This window comes from Cyphellophora europaea (genome assembly GCF_000365145.1).
Source record: "Cyphellophora europaea CBS 101466 unplaced genomic scaffold supercont1.4, whole genome shotgun sequence".
Lineage (NCBI taxonomy): Eukaryota > Fungi > Ascomycota > Eurotiomycetes > Chaetothyriales > Cyphellophoraceae > Cyphellophora > Cyphellophora europaea.
In genome coordinates, this window is record NW_008481810.1 from 287,119 (window position 1) to 308,470 (window position 21,352).

Genomic DNA, 21,352 nt, shown 5'->3' on the forward strand with positions numbered 1-21,352 from the left:
CACACCACAAGGACTGTATGAGCACCGCAATGCGCATTCGTTCGGGCGACGAGCCTATAAGAGATGGCGTGTAAATCGTCCTGCAGTCGGATAGCGCCGGCTCGATGAACTGTTCCTTTTGCATGGCTCTGAGTGCTACGAAGCCGTGAGTCGGTCGCTGATGCCCTATAACGTCAAATACAGACGCGTAAGCGAGCCTCTGAAACACAACTTAGGCACGAGTCCATGCCAGGAGCAATGCGAGTGGTATCAGAGCCTTGCACGGGGGCGATTAACCAGGATACGACATCTGCCTTCATCACAATCAGAACGTATCTTGCGCGCGTCTCTATAAGCATTTATCGCGCGCCGTGCTGCGCAAGGCTGTGTGGCCGCACAAGGCTGGCACTTGCCAAGAGCTTGCGGGGTTGCTAGGGCAGATTTGTTGACCGCTTCCATTTTCGGGCGGCCGATTGAGCCAGATCAACTGCATCTGCATCATTCCTTCTTGGCCCGCCCGCATCTGAGATTGTTGTCTACACCGCGGTTTCGTACTTTCGGTGCCAGCATCAAGTTGTCGTCTACGAAGACTGCACGCAGACGCATGGCTATCACACCTCTTTCGCCGCGTGAAAACATGGCTATGCCCATGCCTCCCCCACTCCTACACACCCGCTCTGGGAACGAGGCGTATGATCGGCCACAGACCCCTACTGGCAATGCCTTTGTTAGCCCATCTCAGACGCCTGTTGGCAGTCCAAGCAAGAAGCAACTGCCACCTGGTGCTGCTGACTTGCCCAATGTCTTCGACAATGCACTAAAGTTGAACCCATCATCACCCACGAAACAACCGACCTCCCCAAGCAGGCTCGCACTTGCCGACGATAGTATCCTACGACAAGACTTTGGAGGCTCGTATGGTCGCTCCGAAAGTCCGACACGAGGATCAAACAAGGAGAACGCCCCTAGTGGTGATGGAAGATTCAATCAAAGTCATGCTGCGCTCTCTAGAAGAGGCCAGTACGAGTCGGTCGACACCAAGCGCAACATTCAGACAAGAGGTTTGACTGCGGAAGAACTACAGAAGCTGCAGAATCCGAAGCTCAAACGTCTCGCCAACGTCACTCAACTGTGTAAGTTCGGCTCTGGCAATGCAATTCCCAGCTAACAATTCTAGACTTCCTCGACTACTACTATGACCTTCTGACGTATGTGCACAACCGTCAAGTCCGCGACGAGCTCTTCAAGGAAGCGTACCCAGCCGATAGCATCTCTCAAGGCGAGCGAGCGGCGGCCCTTGATAAACATCTTGGAAAGGAGAGATCTACCCTTCGCAAGCGTCGCACTCGCCTTCGACATGGTGACTTCCAAATCCTCACACAAGTCGGTCAAGGAGGCTATGGACAAGTGTATCTTGCGCAAAAGAAAGACACTAGGGAGGTCTGCGCGCTCAAGGTCATGCGGAAGAAGTTGTTGTTCAAGCTCGATGAGATCAGACATATTCTGACGGAGCGAGACATTCTCACCGCCGCCAAGTCCGAGTGGCTCGTCAAGCTACTCTATTCCTTCCAAGACGACGAGCAAATCTACCTTGCGATGGAATACGTTCCCGGTGGAGACTTTCGAACACTGCTCAACAACACTGGTGTCCTGCACAACCGTCATGCTCGCTTCTACATTGCCGAGATGTTCGAATGCGTTGATGCCCTGCATTCTCTCGGCTACATTCATCGCGACCTGAAGCCGGAGAATTTTCTCATCGACGCTATTGGTCATGTCAAGCTCACAGATTTCGGCCTTGCTGCAGGCATGCTCAGCCCTATCAAGATTGAGAGCATGCGCATCAAGCTGGAAGAAGTTGGCAACACCCCAGTTCCTTTCGGTATGCCTCCACCAGAAGAACGTACCGCTGAGCAGCGACGAGAGGGCTACCGCTCCCTACGTCGTCGGGACATGAATTATGCCAAGTCGATTGTCGGTTCCCCTGACTACATGGCCCCCGAGGTCCTGAAGGGCGAGCAGTACGATTCCACCGTCGATTACTGGTCTCTAGGCTGCATGCTATTTGAGGCTCTAGCTGGCTATCCCCCTTTCGCAGGCGCCACTGTTGATGAGACATGGCAGAACTTGAAGCGCTGGCAACGTGTACTTCGGAAGCCAGTATATGATGACCCTAATTACTTCCTTAGCAAGCGCACATGGGACCTGATTACCCGTCTGGTCGCTGCCAAGGAAAACCGTTTCAAGAACATCAGCGAGATTCACAAGCACGAGTACTTTGCCGAAGTGGACTTCGAAACCCTGCGGGAGCAGAAAGCGCCATTTGTGCCAGAGCTAGACAGCGAGACCGATGCCGGCTACTTCGACGACTTCAGCAATGAATCGGACATGGCCAAGTACAAGGAGGTGCACGATAAGCAACGTGCACTTGAAGACATGGCTGAGCGTGACGAGAAGATGAACAAGAATCTTTTCGTTGGATTCACCTTCAGGTATGTGCAACGAGCTGGGTATGTTTTCATGGCTAATTGCATTCAGACACCGCAAGCCCAACGTTGACAACGACGGCAAGCCCGAGAGCCCCCGCAAGGCCATTGCCACCGACGGGACTTTTGGCACGATGTTCTAAACAGGCCATTGCAGCACCGCCGCGCGGTCGCTACTTTTCGGAAGCTGCCAACTCTTTATGCAGGCGGCACTCACGCAATGTTTTACTAGCATACTTGGACGAAGACATGAGCAGGTAATGAGGCGAAGCAGGCTAGCAAGTCGGTTGCGGTTTACTTGGCGTTGGACGCGATGGTACGAAACAGCACGCCCACGGAATGGCATGAATGGGAACGGCCTTGAGATGGAAAGAAAGGCATGTACGAGATGTTCGCACCGGCCTTCCTTCAATACTGTAGTAAATGCACGACCATTGAAGGATTGGCAAGGCGTTTGAGGGCGTGATTCAATACACTGTTTAGCACGTATCTTTCTCTTCCCTCTACTTCGTCCCGGTGCTCGCTTCATCACACGGCCATCAGCTCAGGCTCACCGACTCCACCGACTCCTTACTCCGCTCGGCCTGAACCTTTTTCTTCTCCTCCAGCTCCTTGATCTTCGCGTCATGGATTTTCCCTTCATCCATACCGACAGCCCGCATCCAGTCAGGGTCAATCATAGCCACGTTCAGATACGGGCTAGGATCGCCCTTGGTGACGAGGGCCTCGGTGGTGCCCATGCCCAAGTAGGCAAAGCGATTCTGCCGGGCGACGCCCACGTAGCGGATCTCAAAGTCCTCGTAGCGGACGTTGCGGATGGCTTCGATGTAGTGCAGACTGCTGCCGGGCCAGACGGCGTTCACGCGGCCGGTCTCGTTGTTCTTGTACCAGCTGCGGCAGTCCTCGGTCCAGACGGTGTGGCGCACCCACTCCTGGCAGTGGGCGTTGAAGTCGTCGGTCACGTCCTGCCGCGGCGCCAGGCTGTGCACGTACTCGCTCTGCAGCTTGCGGATCACCTGCAGCGCGTACAGGCTGACGTAGTACAGCGGGCCCATGACCGAGCCGTTCTCCACCGGCCAGTTGGGGCCGATGAAGGTCAGGAAGTTGGGGAAGTCTGGGATGCCCAGGCCCATGTAGCCCTCGGGGCAGACGCGCCATTTGTCGGCCAGGTCGACGCCGTTGCGGCCGATGATGGGGAAGCGTGGGCGGTAGGAGACGTCGAAGCCCGTCGCGCAGACGATCGTGTCGCATTGTCGCTCTGTCCCGTCGGCGCCAACGACGCCGGTCTCGGTGATCTTGTTGACCGCGGTGAAGTGGACGTCGACGTTTTCTTTCTGGATGGCTGTCATGTAGGGATCTCCGGGTGTGACTCGACGGCAACCGATGCCCCAACTGGGTGTGAAGCCCTTGAGTAGGCGCTCGTCCTTGATGAACTCGGCCATGCGAGCCTTGAGCAGCTTCTGGCCCTCGGTTTGCGCCGTTGCGCCTTTGAAGAATGTGCCCCAGAGCCCGTTGACCTGGTCCTCGATGCTCTTTGCGTGCTCGACGATCTTGTACGGGTCGCGATAGTCGGATCGCTGCGAGTCAGTGTACGCGTGGTTGGCACCGAAGTTGTTGGCGATCTCCACGAACCAGACGGGTGTGCGGACGAAGATATCCATGTGCTTGACGTGGGGTTGCATTGTAGGCACGGTCTGGATGGAAGACGCGCCGGAGCCGATGATGGCGACGCTGTCGTTCTTCCAGGCTTCGGCCTGGTAGTCTGATGGCCAGCGGGCCGTATGGACGATCTGCAAAAAGATGTTCAGCAGATGAGCTGTGGCATCAGCGGAGGGAGATTCTCACCTTGCCCTTGAACTTCTCCATGCCCTCGATGTTAGGCCATTTGAAGTTGTTCAGGATGCCTGTGCCATGTAGGAGGACGTGGCAGCGCTCATCAAAGAGACGACTCTGTCCGCCTTTTGTCTCTCGGAGTTTGACAAGCCACTCGCCTTCCTCTTCTTGCCAGTAGGCGCCCACCACTTCTGTGTCGAAGGTCATATACTTCCTCAGGCCCCATACATCGCATACTTTATTGAGATATTTCCAGATATCAGGGCTGTAGCTGAAGAAGCGTGGCCAATCTGGGTTGAGGGCGAAAGGGTACGTGTAGGCGTGAGAGGGTATATCTAGGCCGCGTCAGTCACTCCTGAATCGGGGGTATTGATCTAGTCTTACCACACGCGGCACCCGGGTACCTATTCTCCAGCCAAGTGCCTCCGATATCAGCGTTCTTCTCATAGATGACATGCTCGACGTTCTTGAGCAGCTTTTGGATATGGTAGGCGTTCATGATGCCCGTTACTCCCGCTCCGATAGAGAGCACCTTGATCTTTCGCGTGAAAGGGCCATGTAGGACGATGTCTGGAATAGTGTACTCCGCGCGAGCCACGCCATTATTGGCGTAGCCATCGGTAGCATGGTTGGCGAGGGGTTCGCTGGAGATGGAGTCGATATCGGGCGCCATGATAGATTATAGCACGCGGTCTTGTGATCCTCTTAAGTAACAGCGAGCAAAAGACAAGGCCTCTGGAAAGAAGAAGGCGCGATGCACGCTGGAGCAGTGTCTATGACCCGGCTATTGTATCTGCTGAGCGTTAAGCTATCGGCGCATTACACCAAACATGGTCGTGCAGTGTCTATTTAGCGTCGATATATACCTTCCGGCAGGCGTGAACCCAGGTCATGCATCGTAGTCAGTAAAGCCTGACAAGGCACATCCGGGAACCTATCGTCAGTACGGGTCAACAAAGGTGTGACCGTTGCCCCTCATACCCACCACAATGCCACCATCATCGAAGGCCGAGCGATGCTGGAGCGACCGAGGTCTGATTGAGCCAATCACTCACGAGGCCAGGAGTGGCTAACCTGGCGGGCAGGAATGCGTGGAATGCGAGAACGACGTCGCTGCTCGATGAGTGGCCATGGTGGGTAGACAAGCGAGTCAGGTGGTGGAGTTATGCGCTGCTACAATACGGGATGTGAGCTTTCATGAAGGGGTCCCTGACCAAGCACAGTCCCAAGCGAAAGGCAAAATGCGGGGGCGGAAGCGGGGATGCCTTGGGCGCAGCAGTGGGCCGAGGCTTCAGCGTGATAGTCTGCGACGGTTGTTCGACAGCAGCTGTTCGGGACCTGGAAAGGCGACCTTCCGGAGCCAACTCTCCTGGCCAGTGGCAGTCGACATGCCGGACACGCTCTGATGCGTCGAATTGTTGCAAGGAGGCTCCCGAGTATCATCGCAACTCTGCCTACTTCCAGTAGAATAGCTGCGAGAGTTCCACCGCATAAAAGTCGGTCTCGTAAGGACCCAGTCGATGAAGTACTGATGCAGAGCGTCGTGGGATGTAGTGTAGTGCTTTAGGCCTCCTGCGCCTGACAAGGCAAACAGTGTCAGCAGTGCTTTTAGTGGTAGAAACGTGACTCTCTTGGCATCGGTGCTACACCGTCAACGCTCGCTTGGGATAGCCATTCACAGAACATTGACAGGATCTGCCATTTGCTCTATACAAGTTCAAGCTTGACTGTTCAAACATGGCTCTATTGACCCAAGATAGGGGCCGCCCACTAGAAACTACCAAACTCGGACCTTGGCAACTACCATCTCTAAGGAGCAAGGCTACAAGCGTAGATGGCATTCCGACGGCAGATCCACGAGATGCACCGGTCAATGAAGTGGCTCGAAGTCGGTGTCAATAGATATTCGGATGCCTCCTGTGCCCCAGTCTCGCCCAGAGCACGAAGCTAAATCTCAGGCAGTAAAAGTCTTGGCATGATCCCCTCGTCAGACTGCACACTTCGATATTCATATGAATGCCGCTAGTAGCCCTGCACGCGTACACAACGGACGCGTAGAAGCACTACAGATACTCACGGTGACTTATAGCTGCCTACCTCAAAGCCCTTCTCGTCAACACACCTGAGTGCCTTTTGCCTTGATATCAAACCTAAACCACAATACCGGGCCCGAGCCCACTTGGTTGAGCTATATCATTCGAAAACAGCACCAGCTCTTCAGGCAACGCTCTCTGGTATCGCAGGTACTCAGATGAAAATTCGCCATGGAGGTACTCACCGTGCAGATACTTATGTCGCGCGGGATCCGGTCGCAGGTCCCAGTCACCGTCTCGTACATTCACACAACACCTTCACTTCCAGTAGAAATCCAGACAGGAATATGTCGGGCATCTTACTTCACTGTTAATACCAACAACAACAACACCACCGCCAACACCAACACCATGGGATCCTCGGAGGCACCACAGACACCAGTGCCAATGTCCGCCTCACACCTCTGCTCGTCTCCCGTGAGCTACACCAGCCGTAGCAGGAGAAGCCCCAGTCCCACACCATCCCTGACGGACTGCAGCACCCGTCGCACGTCCTCTCTGCCTTGGCCCGAAACGCCAGATTCACAAACTAGCCTGGACTCGCTCGGCCCTTCACCCTCCTCGCCGGCCACGCCAATGCTGGACTGCTTGCCCTCCCCCTCCCTCTCCACCATACCATCACCAACACCATACTGGGCCCGCACCCCCTCCGGCGCCTCCTCCCACACCATTTCCCCAGCCCGCTCGCCATCCTGGGCCCCCTCAACACCCACGCCCCGGCCCGTCCTCCCCGCGTCAGCGCCACAGCAATTCCAGCCGCGCACAACCTTCTCGAGCGTAGTGGCCGCTCGTGCTCCACGAATCGAAAACGAGCATCTGCAAGCCGCCGCCGCCGTCGCCTTCTCCGCTGTGGCCTTCCTTTTCGAGCCTGAGCCACAGCGCCCGCGCTCCACCTTTGAGAGCGTCGCAGCGGAGCGCCTTCGCCGTAATGCGGCGGTGAATACGCAGGCTGAGCACACCTCCTCCTCCTCCTCCTCCTCCTCCTCCTCCTCCTCCGTCGCTGTTGCTACTGCTGCGCCTTCTCCTGCTGCTGCTGCTGCTGCTGCCGTCAACGCAGCCTCTCCAATTGGGCAGCCGGTGCCGGCACCACTGGGCCGCATGCTGCTTCCAACGCCGGCCTGTCCGACGTTCACCGGATACGTGCTGTGGCAGACGGCCGCGGAGCCGCCGGAACTAGTGCATCCCCGCCCTCAAAGGGGGTTGGGGGCGGAGGTAGAGCAGTTGGAGGCGATTGCGGAGAGGATGGGGACCCGTCGTGCTTGTGGGGATGAGTACTGGGGCAGAGGATAAGAGGAGCGTACAGAGATGGAAACGGAAACGAAAACGGACACGGAAACGGGGGACGAACAGGAGTAGATGTAAGGGGATACAGCAGCAGAGGGGAATTTGGCAGAGGAGGAATAGATTCATGACGCAGATGATGATTGACAGGTTACACAAAGGGTGTGTAACGCCAGTCGCAGGAGTGATAGATCGGATGAGTGTTTGGGTCCCGAGCAAGATCTCTATTCGTAGAGATGAGGATAGAAGAGGCGGAGAGGGAGCTTGAACAAAGCGTCAGAAATGCACCGCCAATAGGAAATTGGCATGAGTCAAGGTCGTCACCAGTGAAGACTGAATCTGGCCACAGATTGCATGGACATCATACAATGCTGTCGGACCAGATGCTGAGTTCTCGAGAGACCCGTCGTCTTAGAGGCCAATGAGTTGGGATTCCTTGCAGCCTCCAGGATATAGCACTTGCTTCGTAATCAGGAGATGCGCGTAGCCTTCCTGCGAGAATGGAATCTGAATCGCAACCGTGTCAGCGGCACTGGGATAGGTCGTGATATGTCCTTCGTCCGAGACATCCGGAGTGTCCAGTGCCAAGATCAACCCGTACTTGCCGCCATGGATCCAGACTGACGCTGTGCTATCGTCGCCGTCGTTACGCTTCTCGGTGCGGTTCCCCCCTTCGGGCAGTGTGAGATGAATGAGGCCCGATGTGAAATATACAAGCCTGCGTTACGGTTAGTATTCTTCACCTTTATGGTAGAATTCTTATCGTACTGGGGAGCCGGTGCGGTATGAACACCGCCTTCGAATCTGGGTGGCAGAACTGTGAATGACGCATTTGTCGTTGCGCCGAGGAAGAGATTCAGGGCGCCGGTGGTTCCCGCTGTTGTTGAAGCTACGAAGCCTGGTATCTGCCAGCATTCGTACGCGCTCCGGCCATCATGCGCAGTGATCGTAGTGAGATTGAGCGATGGCGTGGTCACGTTGGTTGAGATCTGAGCACTGACAGATCCGGCCAGAAGCGATCCCAGCGCGTAAGTAGTCGAAAGACGCATCTTTAGTGACGTCTTAGACTTGAGACTCCTGGGAAGTTCTCGCAACTACTGGATAGCAGATCCTGACGCCAGGGTGGAGAGGAAGTGATGATATATAGAGCAACGACAGACAATGGCCAAATGCTTGGAAACTGTTTGGTAACCATTAAGGGAAGTTGCTGCCAGTAGTCGAGTCGCAAGCAACTGCATTGCTTGCCTTGCTGACTTCAGCTCTTTAGGCAACCACACTGAACGGTGCTCGCCAAGTAGGGTAAAATCTGCGTCGACTTCACCCCCGCGTCGGGACAGGGTGAGGCCGCTTTACGCTCACCCGCCCCTCACCCGCGTCGCGCGACGGCCGGGTGCGCGCTCACCCGCGACCCCGGTCGCGCTGAGACACCGGCGCCTGGGCGCGGCAGAGGACTGGTCGATTGAGCCAGGCAGCAGCGGCATTGAGACCCACCTGTGTGAGGCTGCGCAAGGGTGAGCCGCCAGCCCCGGCGCTTGTGTTGATTCGGACTTCCTGTAAAGCGGCACAAGCGACTATGCTCATTGAGGCCGTAATTGATTCGGCTAACTTACCTTTTCCCGAGATCGTGCACCTCGTCCATGTTTCGCCGCATTTCAGCGGTTGATTGCGCACGATGACTTCGTTGCAGGCCACTGAGGAGACATCAGACAGACCGGTTTCCGCTTGTGAGAGCGACCACTTTCGTCGGTGTGCACGACGGCCACCCACCCTGAGCTGACCGACCGCGCTCTTGTCCTCATCCCTCCCGTCCGTTCTGTCCCTCCTGCCAACAATGACACCACTCCACCCCTTCAATGCGTTTGCGAGTGAGACAGAAGCGCTGAGCCGGTCATTCTCTTGACCGCCGTCCTGGCCCTCAGCGAGTATTTGGTGATGGCGCAGGAGTCGTGCTAGGCGGAGGATGGCCGGATGGCAAGCTGCGCCAAACTCCAAAAGGGTCGACGACGCCGGGATCTGAGCAGACTGGCCTTATGCGGCATTTTCCTCATTGGCTCCGTCGGGGCAGGCTCAAGGCAGAATAACGGTGGCGGCGCAGCTGGCAATGCTGCGATCGATCGTGGAGCACGACTCTTGGACAGAGCGTCGGTTGAGAACGAGTAGTCCCGCCGATGGAGAGCCAAAGGGAAGTCCACTTTCCAATGACAGACTCGGGCTCACTCCTGCCTGCAGGCACTGAGCCGCTGGACAAAGCCCAGTCAGGTGACGGAGGGCACGAGGACAAGAGCGGGCTCTCCAAGGCGCCAGCTCAGTGTCCGGGGTTTTACTACTCCCCCAGGTGCGGCGTTTTACAGTACTCACTGGCCGCGGCGTTGGATCACAAGTCTACCAGGGCACGCACCGGGCAGAACAGCAGTGTCACCTTTTTTGACACGAGGCAGACATTCTAGGAGCAAAGATCTGTCCATGTGCCAATTTCAGCCGCAGTGACGATTACGAGCAACGGTGGAACCGGGATTGAATAACCAGAGGTTACCAGGAGACGTCGACAAGCTTGTCCATCCCCTTTCACCAAATTGAAAGCGCACAATGTCGACAAGGGCACGGCGCCAAAGAGAATTCGACTACAACCACCACGCTGCGACGGCCTCTGCCCGCAATCTTCCTGGCTGTTGCAACAGGTTGTATGATCGCTGCCCACGAACAATGGCTATTGGAGATGAGACGAACTCGGCTGTTCGACACGACTACTTCCCGTGGACCGGGGAAATGGTGGAGGGCTAAGTGAATGGCGTTGTCCGGCTAGGAGGGGTTGGCAGGAGGTACCGTCCGCCGTCAGTGCCATCGGTTGGGTGATTGCAGGGCCTTCCCGGCCCAATTGTTGGGGAACGACAGAACTAGCTCATCTGGGCAGAGAGTCCACCCCCCTTCCTGTGCCTCGATTGACCTCGTTCCACGTCTAGTAAAGATTCACAGGCTTTGCAAAACCGTTGTTCCATGAATTGCAAGTCGGTCTCCACAAGTTGGAGAAAGCCATGCGGGTAACGAGGTAGCGTGTCTTGGCAAATTCGTGTGCTCCAGGTGTCACATGTTCTCTTTCGCTCTTTCGTTTTGACTTCTCCGCGCATGACTAGCATGAAGGCCGGTCTCAACATAAAAGGTCCCAATTCCCGCACACCCTCCTCATCCTGACCATGGCAAACGGCCGACAGTCGCAAGGCACTCTGTCAAACAGACGGTGTTTAGAGCAAGGTCAATCTCACCCTTAGGCTTTCGAAATCAGCGATGACGACTGACAAAACGCACAGCGAGGACAGTTGTATCAAATGCTCAGAAACAAACACCTTGCAGACCTCCGCGTCGAAGCCCACGCCTGAAGCGACTAGCGCAACTTAAAGAATCCGTGCCTCAATCAGTGGACCTGGCGTGCGTTACCGCTGGTGGGAGAAGATCACACCGTCCGAAGACTCAGACCTCCACGCGTTGCGCAGTCAGCCCCTCTACACGAGCTCCAAGTTCAATCCACGTTCCACACCCGCGAGGCCAGAAACGTGTGGGGGAGGAACACAAACTCGGTGGCACGAAGCGGCGTCGGACATCAGATAAGCCAGCGGAGCCGGAAGATAGTTTGTGGGAAGGCAGAGAAGGCGACCCAATCGATTACTGGCGAAGATCAGGATATTTTTGGCCACAGAGAGACTGGACGAAAAAACTCGTGAATCCTGCAATGAGCCATTTACTAGCTCGGAAGAAGTCGACTGGCTCCCTGCGTCGGAAGCGGTCGGACAGCGAGTTGGTCGAGCAAAGCACAATCACTCCAAGCGACCAGAAGTCCCGAGAGGCAAAGAGCGCCCCGTACCGAGATGTACGCTACGAAACCCTACTTGCCACTAAGGGCAGCTTCATGGACAAGGATGACCTTGGCATTGTCGAGAAAAGCAAGGCGCTTGTTCGAAAGCTTCTTAACCAGGAGCAGCAAGTGCCTCAGGAGTCTCTATTTCAAGATGACATCTTCGAAGCGACCTGTCGCAAAATCAGGAATAAGAATGAGACCCGAGTCATTCGCGACATTTCGCTGTTGATCGTCCCTTCGGCAGAGATCTTGACGACTTACGGTGCAACTGAACTGGCATGCCTGACTGAAAGTGTCAATGAGGGATGGAACAACAGCATCCCGCTAACTGGTACTCGACCACAGCCAGACTACTCTGTCGGTTTCCGCCGGGAGGCGTTTACCGAGGAGCAGCTCAAGAAATTACAGCCGTTCGTGGGTGAACTTACTGACCAATCTTTCTTCATGGCAACGTACTATCTGTACTTCCCATTTTTGACGGCCGAGGTCAAATGCGGTGCGGCCGCGCTCGATGTGGCCGATCGGCAAAATGCTCACAGCATGACGCTCGCGCTGAGAGCGGTCGTCGAACTGTTTCGATTAGTCAAGCGCGAGCAGGAGCTAGACCGCGAGATTCTTACCTTTTCGATCTCCCACGATCACGATGTCGTCAGGATCTATGGTCATTACCCTGTCATTGAGGCTGCGAAGACGACTTTCTATCGGCACCCAATCCACAGGTTCAGCTACACCGGACTGGAAGGGAAGGACAAATGGACAGCGTACAAATTCACGAAGGGCGTCTATCGTACCTGGATGCCAGCTCACTTCACGAGACTCTGCTCCGTTATTGACGCTCTACCTGCCGAACTCAACTTTGATCTGTCTCAGCAATCGGAGCTTCGCTTTTCTGAGCAGACCGGGCTTTCTCAGGATCTTGCAAATCAGAATCTATCGGCCGAGTCGGCTTTGTCTGCACAAGACGATGACAGTCAGTTGCAGCCGCTGGGCACATCGGAAACTCCCGATACTTCCTTCACGAAAGATTCGGCGCAGGGAGGGAAGAAGAAAGCAAAGAGGAGTCGTGGCTGAATTGAAATACACCGCAGGTCTTGTGGGCTATTAAGCCCGCCCACCGGAAGCAGTCATTTCCAATCCGTAGGTTGTCTTTGCTCGATCGCTGAATCTCATTCAACAGTGACTTGAGAGCATCCCGGCGAAGGTAGTGCTGCTGAATCTCCGTTTCATCAACAACCGGCCAGCCTGGCATCAGTGTGACAGAACCGAAGGCCCCCACCCTCTGAGTCCGGTCCGGCTTCTTGCAGCAGACGTAGGCCGGAACAAATTTTGGAGGTGAAGGCAGGCTGCTCATAAGATATCCTTCCATTGGCGTCTGCAGTGTCCATTCTCTATCTTGCCAATCGGACGCATGTCTTTCGGTCAGACGTAGAGGATGGACCTAGCTCAGCTGCTGAATCATACTACTGTCGGGAGGCTGACTCTTTGACACGTGGACCCTACTCATCAAGATTATCCCAGGGCGAAAGCCACAAGTGACCAGCCTGAGCTGGAGATGTCACTTGATGTATCACTACCGTCGCTACGACGATCGAGTTTCTCATGTTCTGCTGACCTCTGCATTATCTCTATCAACCACCATAAATGTGCCCAGCCAATGCCAAGACCAATACAGGCTGCGGGAGGCTTTGGGGCTTCCGGCGGATGCCGTACAGCCTTGCGCATGCCATCCACATATCCAGTTCCGCAGATACAGCTTGACATTCACCTGCGGCCCGTCCGCATTGGCTGTGTAAGTTGGCCATTGTGGAAATATGTTCCCGCCTCCCGATGATTGAAGCAGTTGCCCAGGTTGCGAGACGATCCGGCAGGATGAACATGCTCAGGTCGATGGACCTGGATATCTCTCCGTCCACAATGATGTCCTTGTTGTAGAGGGACATTTAACCTTAGGCAAGGTACATGGCCGTTTGGTGTTTTCGTACAATTTCGGTGGTTGACTGGATGGGGATGGACAATTCGACAGCCACAGAAATCAGCGGTGGACATTTTTTAGGCGAATGGATATTGTAGGGCATGAGGGGAACTTGGGGGTGGCAGTTGTAAGAAGAGGGTTGGACGCCATTTTGTACCCAAGCCCCCCAACTCTCCCTCCACTTGTGTCTTCCAGCCTACTGTACATGGTATCACGCGCCAATCCAAGAGTCTCAGCTGCGGACTAGGGTGCAGGAGCCAGGCTGGTCGCTGTTCTGGGTTTTGGCTAACGCACGTTGACCTGCCTTCCATTGGCTCGCGGCCCTTGACAAGTGTGATTTCCCAGGCACCTGCATATATCGAGAAAACAGTCGCCTGCTCGTTCAACTCACCCTCGCAAACATCTCTTTCTGTGTGAACAGGGTAACCCCCACCAACATATTGCTTCTGTCAAATAAAAGATGGAATCGGTTGCCTCTAGTCTTGCAGAATTCGTCCATCTAGATGGCACGAAAGTGACCGAGAAGATCATAGGTATTGGGGGAACCAATATTGTTATCGAAGACGGAATATACGCCATCAAACTTCCTCGCCTCTCGAGATTTTTCGACCCTGACGGGGTTTCTGTCTTGATAGATCAAAGTCGAGCCCCAGGAGAAGGCGATCACGACTATCACAGCGACCTGATCAATGCTCTAGACAACGAAAAGGCCATTTATAGGAGAATCGGCCCGCATATCGGCGTTACTCCCTGCTACAACTTATCTTCGACGGAGCCTTCAGTCCAGATGCTACGAATGGGACAAAATCTGCAACAGCATCTGAAAGACAACAGACCAGACCGCAAAAAGCAGCTAGCATGGTCAACACAGTTAGCGGAAGCCCTCGCCCATATCCATTCTCGTGGTGTGATTGTGGCTGATGTTAACCCATCCAACATCGTTCTTGACGATGACTCAAACGTGAGATTCATTGACTTTTCAGAATCGACTTTAATGGCTCTTGATTGGGACCTGAAGAGTCCGGACGAGCACGGGTATTCGATTCTCAGTGATATCGGGCAGCTAGGTGCGGTGATCTTTCTGATTGTAACGGGCCGGCCGTGCAAATTCACTCTTGAAGATGCCCAAGATTCCTGCGAACCCGTAACTTGGCCACAGCGAAATAGTCTACCGGAGACAGCCAATGTATGGCTTGGTGCTCTGATTGAGAAATGCTGGACGAAGGGTTTCAGAACCACAGGAGCCCTCGCAGCGGCCCTTAGGCATGTGGAGGTTGTTCAATAGAATGCGATGCAATGCCGGTGGTGGATTGGAGCAATTTTCGAGCCAACTTGATTGACGGTTGACAATCAAGCCGCCATCCAAGCGATGGCGAATACCTAGTGGCCTTGAGATTTAACGCACTCCGCAGTCTCCGCCAATGGGTACATCCCTGCGCAGGTTGGAGTTTCTGATAATGAGGCGGCCGACCAAGCTGCAAAACAAGTTGCAACCAGGCTCCGAACGCAGGAGCTGGCCTTGGACAACAATTGGAGAGCGAATATCTAGGTCCAACGGTTATCTCCCAGATGCTGGAGCAGACCGCCCAAACTCTCCAGGCAAGACACACATGTCCAAGCAATCCTAGTTTCACTTGTAGGCTTCGTTCAACGTTAAGCCCATGGCCCGATTGGCCTGCGGCTCGATAGGTGATGAAGCCTCGCGCGTACACGCATGGCAGAAAGGAAGCGGCTTTATTCACCGAGTAGGACCACCTCGCATCGCGAAGTGGCCGGAAGAGTACAGTACGCTGCCAAAGGAATGGGAGGTCGGCGAGCGCACTGAACTTTATTCTTACGTCACAAATATTTTGCACCGCATGTGACACCGCAGCAGACCGCCTCCCCTGCTGGCAGAAAATTCAGACACAGGCAACCACTACGACCAAGGTGGAGTCAAATCACATGCCCTTGAGCCCCACCATTTCACGCTCATCTTTCAATAACCTCATCTTCTGCAATCGCAAGGCTACAATCTCCTTTGTTCCCTCAGCGGCAGAAATCACTCAGGATCACCGACGAGCTTCAATTTGCATAAGCTGTAGGCTTCTTCCCACATGCGCTAGAGGAAACCGTTCCTGCCGCGTTTCGACGACATTCGATTCCGCAGTGTATATTTGACTCACTTCTTCCTTCGCTCTGAGCGCCTTCGGCAACCTTCTTCCAGCCTTCGCAAAGTCGATGTTTTGACTGTGGAAACTCTCCGCTAGCGAATCCCAGACAGACTACGTCCTTCTTCCTATCCCGATCTTAAGACTGTCGAAAAACATCAAGCCACCATAGCTGCCGAGGCCAACTGTGGGTTGAGAACAAAGGCCAATACGAGTTCGTTGATCTCCCTGCACAAGTACTCATATGTCGCATTGAAATACGCATTCAATGACTCTCGATTCATCGTCTTTGCTGGACCAAATAGTTGCAAGGATCCTCCGTGATGGGTTTTATTGCGAGGGGAGCGCTGCCATTGGGCCCAAGGTTGACAGGATGATTGAGACGGGACTACAATTCAAGAGCGAAGATGGGCTTGAATTTTGCAAGTTCCACACTTTTGACAATGAGGTAAGTGGAGAACAAAGTATGTAAGAGCTCGAACTGATTGCGCAGTAGATCATCCGTGCTGCCATTGAGTCCATTCTTTCACAGTCTGCTATGGGACTGTACATGGCATTTGGCTATGACACAGAACACACCTTCTGCTTCTTGAGTCATACAAAGCCGGATGTGCAAGCATTGATTGTACATCTCTGGAGTAGCGGCTCGAAGGTCATTTTCTATAGGGCCTCCCATCTGAAGTCGCTCAGGCCGAAAGCTGCAGCGAATGGGTTACTCGAGATTGAAGACAATGCCCTTGTAGATAGTGCTGTTGAGCCTATCGAAGTTGACCTCAAAGATGGTGGATTGTGAGTGTTCCTACCAGCGCATTCACAGGTTGTCTGACTTTTGCGCACAGTGCTATTGCTGACGCTCGACTGGGCTTCAAATTGTTGCGGGGTCTCACCATCACGATTGGCTTCGCCACAGAATCTGAACTTCGCAGTTGGGCAAAGATGACATTGCCCAAATCTGATCGGCTAAAAGATAAGGTCGCATTGATGGACACACCTAAAATCGGTACGAACTTCGAATTCACGGATCTTCCCGTTGCCCCATAGCGTGAATATCATTCCTGCACAACAATTTGGCATGAGCTTTCGCCGCCCTTCCAGCGTATCGTCGAAGCCAGCTTCGAAGCCAATGCTTTGCTATTAATTTACAACTGTGTCGGAAGCCGCATGATCTGAGAGGGCCGAGCTTGGAAAAGTTTGTAGAAAATGCGCCACGTGGTCAGTATTCCCCAGAACCATATCGTACGATACTTCCGATGGCTTGTGCCCTGAAAGGGTAGAAGCTTGGTTCATTTGGCGCGTTTGGTCATGAAAATTTGGTGAGCCAATGATGGTGCTCGTGGCCAACAGGGGCGCTCTCATCAGCGCTGGAGATGAACCTAGGTGAAAGGGGACAGGAGGCGGGACCTGGATGCCGTTTTCATCATATGGTGGGGGCATGGATTCTACCATGGCTGCATCTTGATTCAGAGTCGTAGGCTCGATGATCGTGAAAGAGGCCAACAACGGCGCTCTCACAAGTGTATCATGCTGGTGGAGAGAAGTGTTCTCAGCCGGCAGTTGATCCGCGAATAAATATCCCGTGCTCCTCGAGTCGCGGTCCTCCGGTATCTCCGCGGGTTGAATGAAGCCCTCCGGGTTGATTATTGGGTCTATTTGGGGAACGTATAGAGGGATGGCATCAGGCAACAAGGAAGGCTGAAAGCGATTTTCGAGGCTCTGCCGTGTACGGGACCGACACTCACGGTCGAGCTTTCTGGCGGCATCTGTTCGTAAAGATTTCATACGTCTCTTCACTTCTTTTTGAGAAGCTTCGGACTCGACGTTTTGGCCCAGCTGTTTCTTGCATTGTTCGCAGTGGTACGTGAAGCTTCGCAGGTTTCGAAAAAGGCGGAGGCAATATGGACACTTCTCGTTGATCAATATGTCTAAAGCCTGGTCAGATTTGATAGGTGTTAGCTCGAAGAGCATACGGTTTGAGTAATGTCGCTCCAGGTTCCTCTTTGCTCTATATCTTATGGCTTTTCCTTCGCAAGATACGTGGGGACATTTGAACGATTCATTCCCAGAATGGCCTCGGTTACTGGTGACTCTTAAGATATCGCATCTGTCAGGCAAGAAGGTGGTATAGTCTCCGTTGCAGACTTGGGCCTCTTGATGGAGAAGAGCTTGCTGAAGTTCACGCAAGTGATACTGCGCCGATATCTTTGGTTTATTGAGTTCTCGCAGCTCAACAGCTCATCTGGTGCGTACGTACCTTGTAACCGTTAATGTGACTCTCAGCCTCAGTTCTATCATGAAAAGTTTGGGTGCAGAATGAGCAGCTCCAAAGAAGCGACAAAGAAGTGGACATTGTGTCGTCAAAGAAGGAAAGTTGGTAAATTGACACCGAGCTGAGTTGAGATGAGAGCATCTGCTTGGCAGTTTATCACGTGACAAGTTATCATTCTAAGGGCCAATTCCGCAATCTCATTTCATTTTCTCTCTCCATCACATTCACAACCACCATGGCAACCTGCACAACTTGCGGTGGTTCCGGTAAGAAGGGAGGTTTCACGTGTGGGGTCTGTCAAGGAAGGGGAACGGTTTAGCAATTCAGACAATGGGTAATGAGTACTGTCGCTGTTCATCATAAGTATCTCGCTGATAAAGGATTGCAGCACATTCGGAAGTACATGTCGAGTATCCTATGCAGGCCGAAACCATAGCTGAAATACGCTGTGGGAGGGATAGGGACACCACGACGATGCGTAAAGAAGCCATTTGGTTCCCCTGAGGAAGACTCGGCGGCGATCGATGTCCGCTTGAAATGATGAATTGAAATGTTTAGACCTTTTCGATGAGATGAGTTCGGACCATTGAGGGATTCAGTTTGAGGCAGGCAGACAGAGCTGAGGCAAGTGCGGGGGATTGTTCGTGCATGAGCGCAAGGTTCATGCAAGGTTGGCAAAATTGGTGCAGGTGGGTGGAGGTGGGCAAAGCTCGATGCAAGGTTGGCAAAATTGGTGCAGGTGGGCGGAGGTGGGCAAAGCTCGATGCAAGGTTAGCAAAATTGGTGCGGGTGGGCGGAGGTGGGCAAAGCTCGATGCAAGGTGGGTGCAGGGGCATTTGGCAGAAGATGGTGTAGGATCATTGGCAGGACTCGCAGGCCAAGTTGGCAAATGAAGGCGGCCTATTTTTGGCCCCCGCATTTACAGCCTTGTACCATGAGCGCTGTGGTGGGCACAATACTCAATTAGTGGTCTGCACGGCCTGCTACACGTACTTCGATCATAGAGCTGTATGCGGCAGGTCGTACGGATCTCGATAAGACATTCGCGATGCTCTGCAGAAAAATGCCAGGACTGGCCGAAATCGAGCTCTAGCGCCGTCTTCAATTACTTCCCAGTTGCGGTGGTCAATTTCCCTCGTTCCTGCACGGTTCTATTCGACAGCACGGAAGAGGAGATTCCCTACACACTGCGTTCTGAACAACGTGACGCTCGTGTCTGCGGAAGCTTCCGATTGTGTCAGGAGGAAGGTATGAGAGGCTTGCACGACGTTGATTGGCTCCTCCTCCTCTATGGAAGTTCTATAAGAACCCCCGTTCGAATCGCCCTCTTTCGAACATGTAAAGCTTCATTAGAGCACACGTTTCTGCACTTACGGAAATGGACGCATCAACAAATGCCTCCAGCTTCTATACTGGTAACTTCAACGAGCCATTCCGACAGTCTAGCATCCTGGAAATATTTGTGCCTGCGGCTTCCCTTGTCAAACTCGCGCAGCTGGTACAATTGAACCGCACTGGCCACGCCTTGCTAGCTTGTATGCTCGGGCTTGCGATATTTCCTCAAAAATACTTTAGCCAACTGAAAATATGGCTAAGTGACCACTTTAGTTTGTACCCAGCTCCTTGAACACAGATCTCTTTAACATTTGGCAGCTTCAACGATCCATATCAAACGATCAGACGAGGCCTATGACATGGTGCTCGCGTGGGTTTCAACTCGTGGACTGGAAGATGCAGCTCGCTCGGCTATCGCCAACGTTGGTTCAGAGAGAGCTCCTGGGGGTCTTACCAACAAGACCAAAAAGCCTCTTAGATTTTCTCCTTGGAATGCAAGCTTTTTGTTCTGGTTTCGGAGCAATCTGTTATCATATCGGAGTGAGCTCATGGACATTGGGTTCCACAAGGTGGAGAAGATATCCATCACTTGTGCTGGTCGATCACCTCGAGTTCTGAAGGACTTTCTTTGCGAATGTCGCCACGAATACTTGGAAAAGCTCAAGCATAAGACCACAATTTTCGAGAATCGTGGTGAGCACTGGAGGAAGGTAGCGACCAAAGACATCAGGCCGCTGTCGACTGTCATTTTCGGTGAGAAACAGAAGCAACAGCTGATTGCCGATGTGAAAAGCTTCTCAGACCCTGAAACGCGAAAGTGGTTCGCAAAGCGCACAATCCCTTATCGAAAGGGCTACCTACTCCACGGCCCGCCTGGGACGGGAAAATCGAGTTTCAGCATGTCTGTGGCTGGCGAACTTGACGTTGACATGTACGTTGTCAGCATCCCTGGAGTGAATGACCAGACACTCAGAGATCTCTTCGCCGATCTCCCCAATCAATGTGTCGTCCTCTTGGAGGACGTTGATGCTGTCGGGCTGGACCGCTCTCCTGAACCCAGCGGCTCTGACGGGGTCTCTTCAGAGCCGAGGACGCCAATTACGTTATCAGGCCTTCTCAACGTCCTTGACGGTGTGGCATCGCAGGAGGGCCGAGTTCTCATCATGACAACTAATCATGTTGAAAAACTGGACGAGGCGCTCATTCGACCTGGTCGTGTGGACAAGAAAGCCGAATTCCAATATGCCGATGCTGAAATGACTCGCCAGCTATTTGGATTCGTTTTTGGGCTGGATCTCAGTCTGCTGGGCAAATCCGACTATCTGGATGTGGCAGCTTGCGATCTCGCCGCAGAATTTGTTACCAAAGTGCCACAGCTAGAGTTCAGTCCGGCCGAGATCTTATCGTATCTCCTGCAATATAGGCAGTCACCGGCCGACGCTGTGAAACACGCTGAGGAATGGGTTGCGGTCTTGCGACGTGAGAAGAATGGTTTGCAAGGAAACGTGATTCCTGTCGAAAGCTGATCGATTGAGGGCGTGTCACCGCAGGACATCTGGGCTCATTAGGTTGGACGTGGGCACAATGTTAGCTATCTTGTTTCGGAACGCAAGTGACTTTACTCCGCGCATGAATCTGATTATCTCGCACCGTAGACAGCTTTCGAAGTAATCCTCCCGTTCTCGACAAAGATGGACCACACGTCTTGGTTTGAAGTGATGATGCCCCTACAGATCGGGCGGTTTGACTCCATTTGTTCCGTGACGGAATCCTGGTGATCAATATGACGACGTGCATCTGAATTCTCGGGTGTGCTTGTGTTTTCTGATAGGAAGGAAGTCGTCAGACGGTTCTTCAGGCTCTTGTAAAAAGTCAACCCTCGAGCGCGCATCTGCTTTTGGGTCCGGTCGGAAGGCGAGGAATGTGTAGGACGACGATGAGTTCGCACTGATAGCCTAAACACAGAGTCAAGTAAATCAATCTACAGGACGCGCGTCGAGGATGCAAGTCAGGGAGAGACTACAGGATGCTCATCCGGGACGCAAGTCAGGGAGGGACTTTCTAAAATAATGCTATGCGCTCTTAGGCGGGTAAAGGGGACTGTGGG

General features: G+C 53.6%; 7 protein-coding genes across 7 annotated transcripts; 5 read left to right on the forward strand and 2 right to left on the reverse strand.

Annotated features, from left to right (window-relative positions):
* Window positions 1-583: 583 nt before the first annotated feature.
* HMPREF1541_04353 (uncharacterized protein) lies at window positions 584-2,608 on the forward strand (the record flags this gene model as incomplete). The annotated part of the gene is made up of 3 exons (XM_008718699.1): window positions 584-1,112; window positions 1,157-2,471; window positions 2,518-2,608. 3 exons carry the CDS (start codon window positions 584-586, stop codon window positions 2,606-2,608), a joined length of 1,935 nt encoding a protein of 644 aa, XP_008716921.1.
* Window positions 2,609-3,004: 396 nt separating this feature from the next.
* HMPREF1541_04354 (uncharacterized protein) lies at window positions 3,005-4,971 on the reverse strand (the record flags this gene model as incomplete). The annotated part of the gene is made up of 3 exons (XM_008718700.1): window positions 3,005-4,255; window positions 4,311-4,633; window positions 4,683-4,971. The coding sequence occupies 3 exons, from the start codon at window positions 4,969-4,971 to the stop codon at window positions 3,005-3,007; spliced, it is 1,863 nt and encodes a 620-aa protein (XP_008716922.1).
* A 3,112-nt stretch (window positions 4,972-8,083) lies between these two features.
* Window positions 8,084-8,721, reverse strand: HMPREF1541_04355 (uncharacterized protein; the record flags this gene model as incomplete). Its single annotated transcript, XM_008718701.1, has 2 exons — window positions 8,084-8,390; window positions 8,441-8,721. The coding sequence occupies 2 exons, from the start codon at window positions 8,719-8,721 to the stop codon at window positions 8,084-8,086; spliced, it is 588 nt and encodes a 195-aa protein (XP_008716923.1).
* A 2,675-nt stretch (window positions 8,722-11,396) lies between these two features.
* HMPREF1541_04356 (uncharacterized protein) lies at window positions 11,397-12,593 on the forward strand (the record flags this gene model as incomplete). The annotated part of the gene is made up of 1 exon (XM_008718702.1): window positions 11,397-12,593. One exon carries the CDS (start codon window positions 11,397-11,399, stop codon window positions 12,591-12,593), a length of 1,197 nt encoding a protein of 398 aa, XP_008716924.1.
* Window positions 12,594-13,954: 1,361 nt separating this feature from the next.
* HMPREF1541_04357 (uncharacterized protein) lies at window positions 13,955-14,779 on the forward strand (the record flags this gene model as incomplete). The annotated part of the gene is made up of 1 exon (XM_008718703.1): window positions 13,955-14,779. The coding sequence occupies one exon, from the start codon at window positions 13,955-13,957 to the stop codon at window positions 14,777-14,779; it is 825 nt and encodes a 274-aa protein (XP_008716925.1).
* A 1,133-nt stretch (window positions 14,780-15,912) lies between these two features.
* On the forward strand, window positions 15,913-16,685 carry HMPREF1541_04358 (uncharacterized protein; the record flags this gene model as incomplete). The annotated part of the gene is made up of 3 exons (XM_008718704.1): window positions 15,913-16,092; window positions 16,141-16,433; window positions 16,484-16,685. The coding sequence occupies 3 exons, from the start codon at window positions 15,913-15,915 to the stop codon at window positions 16,683-16,685; spliced, it is 675 nt and encodes a 224-aa protein (XP_008716926.1).
* Window positions 16,686-19,604: 2,919 nt separating this feature from the next.
* On the forward strand, window positions 19,605-20,771 carry HMPREF1541_04359 (uncharacterized protein; the record flags this gene model as incomplete). Its single annotated transcript, XM_008718705.1, has 1 exon — window positions 19,605-20,771. One exon carries the CDS (start codon window positions 19,605-19,607, stop codon window positions 20,769-20,771), a length of 1,167 nt encoding a protein of 388 aa, XP_008716927.1.
* Window positions 20,772-21,352: the final 581 nt, after the last annotated feature.